The sequence below is a fragment of the Filicampus tigris genome, chromosome 11 (assembly GCF_054856515.1).
Source record: "Filicampus tigris isolate MCC_2025a chromosome 11, RoL_Ftig_1.0, whole genome shotgun sequence".
NCBI classification, from domain to species: Eukaryota; Metazoa; Chordata; class Actinopteri; order Syngnathiformes; family Syngnathidae; genus Filicampus; species Filicampus tigris.
The window spans coordinates 11308071-11318812 of record NC_141227.1 but is presented as its reverse complement, the minus strand read 5'-3'; the positions used below and the strand labels follow the sequence as shown (position 1 = coordinate 11318812).

The 10742-nt window shown below is 39.1% G+C and overlaps 1 protein-coding gene across 1 annotated transcript; it reads left to right on the top strand.

The window, feature by feature from the left end:
• Window positions 1–102: 102 nt before the first annotated feature.
• LOC147139729 (calpain-2 catalytic subunit-like) lies at window positions 103–9623 on the top strand. The gene is made up of 21 exons (XM_086044454.1): window positions 103–437; window positions 1571–1640; window positions 2049–2167; window positions 3318–3451; window positions 3542–3710; window positions 3797–3880; window positions 4012–4097; window positions 5088–5162; window positions 5359–5516; window positions 5618–5787; window positions 5879–5890; window positions 6018–6229; window positions 6320–6356; window positions 6453–6518; window positions 6640–6697; window positions 6805–6869; window positions 7338–7406; window positions 7804–7882; window positions 8020–8136; window positions 8264–8319; window positions 8410–9623. The coding sequence occupies exons 1-21, from the start codon at window positions 201–203 to the stop codon at window positions 8431–8433; spliced, it is 2097 nt and encodes a 698-aa protein (XP_085900580.1). The 5' UTR covers window positions 103–200; the 3' UTR covers window positions 8434–9623.
• The last annotated feature ends 1119 nt before the right edge of the window (window positions 9624–10742 follow it).

The window sequence follows — 10742 nt, the reverse complement described above, 5'->3', positions numbered from 1 at the left end:
GAAAGCTCCTGCACGTTTACACTCCATCCTTCTGCTTGACGTTCCTACAAATGCTACGAGTAGTTAAACAGGTGACACAGAGCCCTGAGGCATGATAAACAAGGGCGTGGCCGCACCTGAGTTACCACTATTGTGTATAAACACACCTCAGACATCCAGACACTTCCTAGACAGTACGAGCACCTGAGAAGAACCTGAAAATGTCTGGCGTTGTAGTTAAGCTTCAGCACAACCGAGACAAATTGAAAGGCATTGGAACCAACGCTCATGCAGTGCCATACTTAAACCAGGACTATAAGTCTCTGAAGCAAAGCTGCCTGGAGAGGGGACGCCTATTTGAGGATGAAAGCTTTGAGCCGCTTCCAGCATCTTTGGGCTTCAACGAACTTGGACCCGGGTCTTATAAAGTTCGAGGCATCAGATGGTTGAGACCAAAGGTGGGTAGCCTAAAGCGGTCTTGATACAAACACTCGCTTGCATGTTTGCTGCATTCCTTGGCTTCACAGTCTGTTTTTTAAGGGAGACGCTAGCATTCATATATGAAGGCATACTATTTAGTGTTTTGAGCATATTGGTTTTGGACAGTTCACAAAATTACATATTGTCATGGTATGCATTTGGCCTTTTGTTTTGTTTTTATTAGGTTGAATTTAGTTTCGTTTCTTGTGTGTCCTGTCTTGCTCGTTTTTTGTGTTTCCACCTGTGTTGATGAACCTGTTGTCCCTTTTGTTTACCAATCAGCTCTCTCACCCACTCACGTCTTATCCAGGTGTTCCTCGTTGTCTCGTCAGTTTGTCGGCCTATTTGGTGCTCTGGTTTCTTTCAGTCCTTGTCGGTTCATTGTGTTTGGGGATTGGTTGCTGTCAGTTGTTGTATCCCCAATTTTCGTTTTTGTTTGTTGTCTTGAGTTTAGGGATTTTCTTAAAGTGGAAGTCAACCCAAACATATTTTTTTCAAGGATATGTTCTATGCAGGCCCCCTCGTTGAAACAAGGCATTCTGATTAATATTGAGTTGGTGGAATAAGAGTTAATCCACCTGTTTTTAGCCATCTGAGGGGGCAGCCATTTTGTCACTTCTGTTGACTGAAAAAAACATTGCAACTGCTCAGGGCTCAGGTAACAACCAATCACAGCTCACCTGTTTTCTGAAGCTGAGCCATAATTGGTCGTTATCTGAGCCCTGAGCATCTGTGATGTCATTTTCAGTCGACAGAAGTGACAAAATGGACGCCCCCTGAGATGGCTAAAAAACGGTTGGATTTTGCCGCTTAACTCATATTCCACTAACGCAATATTAATCCGAATGCCATGTTTCAACTGTGGGCCTGCATATAACATATTCTTGAAAAAAATATGTTAGGGTTGACTTCCGCTTTAAAGAGACAGCGTGAAGAATGTTTCGATTTTCATGACATATACCTATCTTTGCACTTACTGCCAAAATACGACATGTTGCAGCAGTGGGTGTGTTTGAAAAAGGAACATTGTTTTCCCTCAATGCTCGAACTCAAAATGACTTTATTCTGTTACATGTTACATTTGTTGACAATAAAATTCTCTTTTTCTTAGGAAATTGTGTCCAATCCCAAATTTATTCTGAAAGATGCTACCAGGACTGATATTTGCCAGGGGGCACTTGGTGAGACATGCATGCACACTCACCCAACATTCCTTTTGAAATACTTTGCATGCTTGTCACTCATGGATTTTCCTCCTCTGGACTGTGTAATTAACAAATAATACTGCTTGGATTAATCTAAAAAAAACAACAATGCCTTTTGCCAGTAAACGCCTGTGCACTCACATCACAACTCTTTGTACAAAATATGTCGAGCCGGCTTGTTGTCAAGGATCTACACCCTGTCTGGAACAATACAAATGTGGGTTGGGCTGAATGTTGAGTGCTTTAACTCAACCAAACTTTATTAAGCAGGTGAAAGACAAGAAAAGACAGTTAATGTCTTAACTAAGACATATGTACTATATGAACATGAAACATCAGCCAGCGGAGCCTTCTTGTTCTAAAATCAATCAACTTCATGGTTAGGTGACTGCTGGCTCCTGGCTGCTATCGCCTCCTTGACACTCAACAAGCAGATTTTGTCCCGCGTTGTACCGCATGACCAAAGTTTTGAAGAGGACTATGCTGGAATCTTTCATTTTGAGGTACACACACACACACACACACACACACACACACACACACCCTCCATTTCAATGTGTATTAAGAGCTCGATAAAAGAACAGTCTCGAGTGCGTTCTATATGTAGGTGAGCCTGTTTTTCCTGCATTCAGTGACAAGTCCAGAATATATTCAATTGGTGTGTTATAAAATGGGCTAGCCCAGGATAAACCCATGAACTGGAATAGCCCAAATAATTTCACATACCTGACAAAAGAGAAACTGGATGAGGGCAGAATAAACTATAAAACTGGAGTAACCTCTGAGTATTGTTAGATTAGGCCTCTTTGGTACACAAGTACGTAGTATCTGACTTGAGCAAGGCCGTTATGCACTGAAAAAAAGCTTCTGTTGAATTTACTCAATTTTATTTCGGCAGTTGGTCGTCAGGTGGTTGCACAAAATAAAATCACCTGGTTCCATAATTTAAGTAGATCTATAGTCTACTTAAAAACTACATCTAGATCCAGCACCTTCATTAGACTAAACATGACATTCTGATTAATATTCTGGTTGTGGAATATGAGTTAAGCAGACAAAATAATTGTTCACTTGTAAGGGAAGTCAACAAATCTCATTGGGTGGGCAGTCTGTGAGTCTTGGTGGGCCTGTGCACACGCAGGCCCACCAAGACTCACAGACTGCCTGTGCCCACCCAGGCCCACCCATGGCTCCGCCCCTGCCTCTGAGATGGACAAAAATGGGTGGATTTTACTGCTTAACACATGCTAAGTTTCGACTAGTGGGCTTGCATAGAACATATTCTTGTAAAGAAAACTTTTGGGTTGACTTCTCCTTTAAAAAAGTGTATCTGGATCCAGATGATTTTCTTTTGTGCAACTACTTGACAAAATAAAATGGAGTAAATTCAACACCCTTTTTTTCAGCGCAGAAATGGGCCCATACGGCTGTGTCTCGATCTTTCTGGCATCCATTAAATAGTTCAACTGAGAATATACAGTCTTCTGGCAGTTACTGTTAGTATATTGCGAGCGTTAACGCTAAAAGGACCGGTGAACGTTCACAACGACTTTTCAGTATCATCTGAACTAGACCAGAAGACCGCTCAAGGGAATTAAAAGAACCAGGCTCGAATATACGCAGCAGCTACAACACGTCCTCTTGCATTTTCAGTTCTGGCAGTTTGGCGACTGGGTGGATGTGGTGGTTGATGACCGCTTGCCCACCAGAGATGGAGAACTGTTGTTTGTTCACTCAGCAGATGGATCTGAGTTTTGGAGTGCCCTGCTGGAGAAGGCCTACGCCAAGTATGAATGAAACGTCTGATTTCTTATTTGTGTCTCGGTTCATTTTTGAATAGCTTTACACCTTTATGGCTCTTCCTTTTTCTGCTACAGGTTAAATGGATGCTACGAGGCTCTGGCTGGAGGAACCACCACTGAAGGGTTCGAGGACTTCACCGGAGGCATTGCTGAGAGACATGAACTATCCAATCCTCATCCTCACCTCTTCAATATCATTAAAAAAGCCCTGGACAGAGGCTCACTTCTGGGATGCTCCATTGATGTCAGTTTGAGATTCTTCAATGCTGCATCTGTGTTGACATTTGCCACTATCTGCCCTATTGTTGCTGACGTTTCTGTCCATGCCAGATCACCAGTGCAGCCGACTCTGAAGCTGTCACATATCGCAAGCTGGTGAAGGGCCACGCCTACTCTGTGACAGGAGTTGAGCAGGTAAAGAGTCAGCTTAGTAGGATTGGTTGAGCTTAAGATCAGAGACAAACAAAGTTGATGAAATAGCAAACACACCTGACAAGATGTTAAATTTACATATTAAATTGAGTAAAGTGCACATTATTTGTCAGGTGGACTACAGAGGAAGCATGGAAAAGCTGATCAGAATCAGAAATCCATGGGGTCAGGTGGAGTGGAATGGAGACTGGAGTGACAAGTGAGTTGTTAACAGTGGCCGCCTAAAGCTTTTAAACACCCAGTATCAGACACATTAAAAATTAAATGCTGGTAAATATTTATGTATACGAATTGTATTTCTCCCATAACTAATATGAAGCACGGAAAACAACAGGCCCGTCAGAAAAAATGTTCATGTCGGTGCAGCAAACCCACTGTAAAAGGTGGGAAGTTGTGTTGTCCAGGTCGGCATTGCAAATGGCAAACGGTTCTATATTGCCTTACCTAAATAAAATAAATGCATTTAGAAAAATATAGATATTTGGCAACTAATTTGTATATCAGGTAGGAACCAGGGTTGTAATAGTTCAGGATTTTTCATTATTATTATTATTATTTTTTTTTAATTCAATTAGTTTTAATTCGTTTTTAGAGCAAGTTGCTGGTAGTTAATTTTTACTTTTTGGAAAAGTGCTTCATTTTAGTTAATTAAAAAAAAGTTTTAATATTAGTTTTAGTTTTTTAATGTACAGAGTATTTGTCGAGTGCAAGATTTTAAAAAAGTATTGTCATAAAGTCAACTACATTTCTCAAACAACTGTTTGACCTTTCTTCTTCTGCAAGGATGTACAGAAATACCGAAATAAATACATTTAAAGTGAACCCTGAAAGATCATGTATAATATTAATTGGCCAAAACAAAGGCATTTTTCTTGATAACTATCGTTAGTTTTATAAACGTAAGATATAGCTTCAGTTAGTTTCCGTTTATTTCTTTGTTTTTTATTTCGTTAATGAAAATATTTTTTCAATTTTAGTTTTAGTCCTTTCGTTACTTTTCGTTACTTATAATAACCTTAGTTGACTGATTAGTGACTGCATGGGAGTTGCCTGTTGTGTTAACTTTCTTGGATGTTAATGAAAATCTTCAATCTATACTTTGAATGGACTAAGATTAAGCATAATGTTGCTGTCCAATGAAATGCATTGATTTTCCTAAATATTGAGAATTTGAATGTCATTTTTCTAGTTCGTCTGTGTGGAGATATGTAAGTGATGATGACCGCCGGAGGCTGACCAACCGCAGTGAAGATGGGGAGTTCTGGTAAATGATCACAGTCACACATTACATTACATCATTGGATTGTGAAACACAGAGGCATAGCTTGAGGTGATTGATCGACACCTTATAGCTGATTACGGTCAATCTGTTATTGGATCTCAATAACTTGAATATGGTTTCTTTCACTAGGATTAATTGTTACTTTTTTACGCTCATCTTCTCACTGCTTTTCCGACAGGATGTCATTTTCTGACTTCCTGAGAGAATATTCCCGGTTGGAGATCTGCAACCTCACACCTGATGCCCTAACATCCGAGTACAGGAAGTGGGCGGAGATAGAGTTTGAAGAAACGTGGAGAATCAACGTTTCTGCCGGTGGCTGCAGAAACTATCCAAGTACATGATTTGTTTTGTTTTACAAGCAATGTTCCATGAAGTAAAAGTCGTTGTTTTTTAGCTGCTGCTGCTAAAATGCTATTGTTTGTACGGTTGCTTAGATACCTTCTGGACAAATCCTCAGTTTGTCATAAAACTGGACAAGGTGGATGATGACCCCTATGATGGAGAGGACGGCTGCACGTTCATTGTGGGTTTGATGCAGAAGGACAAGCGTCGCAGGAGAAAAATGGGGGAGGACATGGAGACCATTGGCTTCCTCATGTATGAGGTGAACGATGCCACAAGTCAAAATAAACTACAAACACTACAAATCATTGAGCCTCTTTTCTTATAGTGGGTTTGTTTTTGTCTTTTTCCAGCTGCCTGAGGAGGTACGAGCACAAAAAAAGTAGACGCTTCACAAATGTTTATCTGAAACACTTGTGCTATACTCATAGAAATTTCTGCATCGATACCTTTTTACGTCCTCATTTGACCTTTCTACATATCACTTTCCAGTACTATGGCGCCAAGCAAGTCCACCTGAAGAAAGATTTCTTCTTGACCAACCGCTCGGCTGCACGCTCTGAGACCTTCATCAATCTCCGGGAGGTGTGCAGCCGTCACCATCTGCCCCCCGGGGAGTACCTCATCATTCCCTCCACCTTTGAGCCCAACAAGAACGGAGACTTTTACATACGGGTGTTCTCTGAGAAACCGGCGGACTTTCAGTATGTACAATCAAGGCGTAATTTTGAGAAAAGTGTCGCGAAATGAATGATGACAGAAAAAGTAACGCAATGACCTTTGCCTGTCTTTAGTGAGATCGACGATCCGGTTGAATGCCATGTTCAACAGGTAAAATCATTTCACTCCCATAATTTGGGTTAGAAAGCAGAAGAAAAAAAAATCATGAAATTTCTACTGTCAATTTTTACTTTTGGCAATCCTTAGATTGACATCGATGAAAGCGATATTGATGACAGATTCAAGAGACTGTTTGGACAGCTGGCCGGACATGTGAGTCATCAGTACTTTAATGTTTCATCTGAAGTACTTGATAGGAACACCGATTTTAATTTTCTCTCTCTCACTGGATAAAGTACTGATAGATGTGTAAACATTTTAATCCGACTCTTAGGATGTGGAGATTTCTGCATTTGAGCTGCAGAGAATCCTCAACAAAGTGGTGGTAAAGCGTAAGGGAAAATATATTTTTTTTTCTCCTAAGTTTTTTTTTTTTTTTCAGTATCCACTGCTGCCTCCATCTGATACACCAAGAACTTGATCTCTGTTCCATTTTCAGGAAGCGACATCAAAACTGACGGGTTCAGCTTGGCCACATGCCGCAACATGGTCAATCTGCTTGAAGTATCCTTTGTTTTTAGCCATATTTCCAACAAGTTGTTTGCTCTGCAGTGATGCCACTCAGATAAACAATTCCCACTCTGGCTTGTGGTTCCATTGCTTAGGTGGGATGGTACCAGACGTCCCAGTAGAAGCTATATAAAAAGCATGACATCATAGCAGCACATCAGTGTGTATGATAAACGTGGCATCCACCACTACTGTGTGCTGACATGATCACAGGCCAGCAGCTGCGTAAATGTATCGCTTATTTTTTTTTTTTTGTAATGGCCCGTTTTGCTTCTCCCCATTCCATACCTTACCCATCTGGTATCCCAACAAAAGTTTACTATAAATGAGAAACTATTTTTTGGAACTGTAGGAATGAGACTTTTGTCTCTGGGTGTTTAACACTTGATTTTCAATTTGTCTTGTCATTGTTAGTTTGAAATGAAAAACTTTGTGTAGATCAATTAACAATTTTTTTCAAAGAAAGATGGAAGCGGCAAACTAGGACTGGTGGAGTTTAAGATTCTGTGGACCAAGATTGAAAAGTTTTTGGTAATTCCCCCCCTTTATTCATTTATTGTTATTATTATTTTTTTTATGTCAATTCACTAGCCACAGCATTGCATGTACACCTAAAAATAAAATCTGTCTTTACAGAAAAAGTAATGCTCACTTTGGAGTGTGGTGTATAACTACACTGCATCACAATTAGAAGTGTTCATGAGATATTAGAAATTCTGTGTGATGCAGTCCAATTCCGCACAACAAACAACCATGACCTCACTAAACAGTTAAAATATCTTGCAGTGTCAGTTATAAGGAAATATTTGATATCTTTGATCTTGTATTGGATCTCATTCCATTTTTCTGTCTAATGTTGTGGTTGGAGATGTACATATTTCGTTGGAATGGTGGTTGCAGATAACAAGCTGTTTGGTTCTACCATTAGGAAATATACAGAGAAAAAGATGCAGACAATAGTGGCTGCATGAGCTCTTCTGAAATGCGGTCAGCAGTGGAAGTCGCTGGTGAGTCCATTTCAGATAATATAGGATGTTTTGACCAGAACACACAATACCAGTAAATAGTCAATCTATTGTACAATACTTTACATAGACTCAGTTTAGACAGGTGAAGTCATTTTTTTCTTTTTTTCTTTTTGTAGGTTTCTCACTCAACAACCCGCTGCACCAGATCATTGTTGCTCGCTACAGGGAACCAAGCTACACTATAGACTTTGACAACTTTGTGTGCTGCCTAATGCGTTTAGAGTCACTTTTCAGTGAGTCTGTCCACTCAACATTTTTGCCAAAAATATTACAGTATAAATATATGCAGTATTTTACAAATGTGTATAAATAAACAAAATTCAAATTGTAAATGTAATTGCAACTTTTCTTTCCCAACAGACGCATTCAACTCCATAGACAACGGTTCTGGTGTGATAGAATTGACTTACCTTCAGGTATGAGGCTCTCAGGAATGGTGGGGTGAAAATCTGACGCCACTGTATATTTGACAATAACATGTTTTTTGTGTTTATTTTTCTTCCCAGTGGCTGGAATTGTCCATGTTATAGAAGAGCTGCTCAGACTGTAAAATAAAATGGAGAACACAACCGCCACTTAAAATGGGAGTTTGCAGTTTTAAAACCACTATCAAGACTAGAATGTACTCTTACTTTACACTGTGGCATTTTCGCCATGGAGACAGAAAATAACGTGAATATGACGCAGAGAAATCAGTCTGTATTTGAGTTAGGCACGCTTAGCAAGTGGCAACTCAAGATGTCCGCCAGTAACTTAAATTCTCGCTACTGCGAGTAGGTGGCATTACGCATTCAGGTTATTTTTAGATGCCCGTGGCGTAAGCATAATTCTCACACATGGCCATTCATAATGGTATATAATTATTTATGAAAGTGCATAGATGTGATAGCGCTAAGAGCTAACAATACTAAGCTAACACTGGCACTGTAAACTAACATTAACCACAGCTGCAACATTGGTAGCATTACTTATTCATAATCATTATTATAACCCTAAATGTTCACATTATGAAGGTTTACTTTGGGGACTGTACAATCAATGATTAATAAAAAAAAGGTGTTAAACTTACCGGTCGAGAAGCAATGTTGCTAATTCCGTAATGCTTCTGAATCCTCCGCTGCTTGAGGTCCCTTGAGGCCCCTTCTTTTGGCTAGTCTTATCCCCAGTTGGTTGCAATCAAAGGATGGGCTTTACCCCGCCTAATTTCCAGAGGTGGATATTTCACCATAGTTTCAGCAAAGCTCTTCAAGCCCATGCTAATAAACCAGAGTGAGGCTTTGGGGGGGTTTAGTGACCGGCGACCGGTTATAAACTTACCCACAAGTGCACATCAAATAAGTGGCACTTTGTAGGCCACGCCTTCTGTCTGTCATTGGTGGTTCTTCCTCAGATGTAGTGGTTTCAGGTCAACTAATAGGCACAAGATGGGGTCAGAGAAGTCTTCCTTCCCCCCACAGATCACTTTACTAATACTGTCAGGCTTATTCTGACAGTTTTAACAAATATGAGTAAAAGGTTTAACAAATATGGAAAGTATTTTTTTTTAAACTGCAAACTCCCCCAAATGAATACTTGTTTTGTTTTGAATGCATTGTCCTTTGGATAGGGTGTGTCAGTGTGTGACTTAATCAATTTGAGAGAACATGGTTTATTATTCTACAAAATACTCAATCTACCACAAATCTAATCGGTTTATTCAATAAAGCTATTTTTGAGCGTTTCATGTTTAAGACTCAGTTTTCCTTTTTCCATTGCAGTGATGACAATTTCGGAAACTTTGGTCTCCCACTGGAGGCTAAATACAGAAATCAAGGAATGAGTTAAATCAACAAACATTTCATGATAAAATAAAATGTTGTTATTCTTTTGTTTCAAATCGTGTTTAAAGCGGGAGTCAACCCAAACATATTTTTTTCAAGAATATGTTCCCAGCAGGCCCACTAGTTGAAACACGGCATTCTGATTAATTTCGTGTTTGTGGAATATAAGTTAAGCAGCAAAATGCACTCATCTCTGGGGGCAGCCATTTTGTCTTCTGTCGACTGAAAATGACATCACAACTGCTCACAACGACCATTTTCAGACGACAGAAGACAAAATGGCCGACCCCCAGAGATGGCTAAAAACGAGTGCATTTTGCTGCTTAACTTATATTCCACGAATGCAAAATTAATCAGCATGCCCTGTTTCAAATAGTGGGCCTGCTGGAAACATGTTCTTGAAAAAAATACATTTGGGTTGACTTCCGCTTTAAGAAACTTACCTAAATTAGTGTAGTCCACTATGCCTTGTTGATCCATGGTTAAACATCTGGTCTTGCAAGTGAAGTCCTCCATACATCGAAATGGTGCTAGTATTGCAAATAACACAATACATAATAATGCTACATTTTTTGTATTTAGAATTACTTTGTATTTAGAATGACTTGTATTATAATAAACAATTTAGATGCATGTACAAAATAGTTTATTACTGATATTTGTTTTATTTGCAATTATTCAACTATTTATTAAGATAATTGATCAAATTTAAATTCAATGCTGGAAATGAAAAATTTTTTTTACTCATGCTCTTATATACGTTATGTTTGTTTTATGACAATGATGGCTTTGTGAAATTTCAAATACTGTATGAGAATTTGTGGCATATAACTATAACCACAATTTTCTGTACTGCAAAATGTCATGCATATTGACATCTAATTGTAATTAAATGATTGTACATACTATATAAGCAAAAAACTGACTCTTAAAACTAATTTTGTGAAGTTTCTTCTCACACCCAATTAAACTATTCTAAATCGCTATAGTTTTCGTCATGAGACACCGCCCATTAAGTT

Bases quoted from the DNA above. Each gene is read 5' to 3' on its own strand.
- LOC147139729 (XM_086044454.1), top strand. From the start codon at position 201: ATGTCTGGCGTTGTAGTTAAGCTTCAGCACAACCGAGACAAATTGAAA. The intron at 3,881-4,011 runs GTAAAGAGTCAG...ATTATTTGTCAG, and splicing joins CTGTGACAGGAGTTGAGCAG to GTGGACTACAGAGGAAGCAT. The intron at 6,230-6,319 runs GTATGTACAATC...GCCTGTCTTTAG, and splicing joins GAGAAACCGGCGGACTTTCA to TGAGATCGACGATCCGGTTG.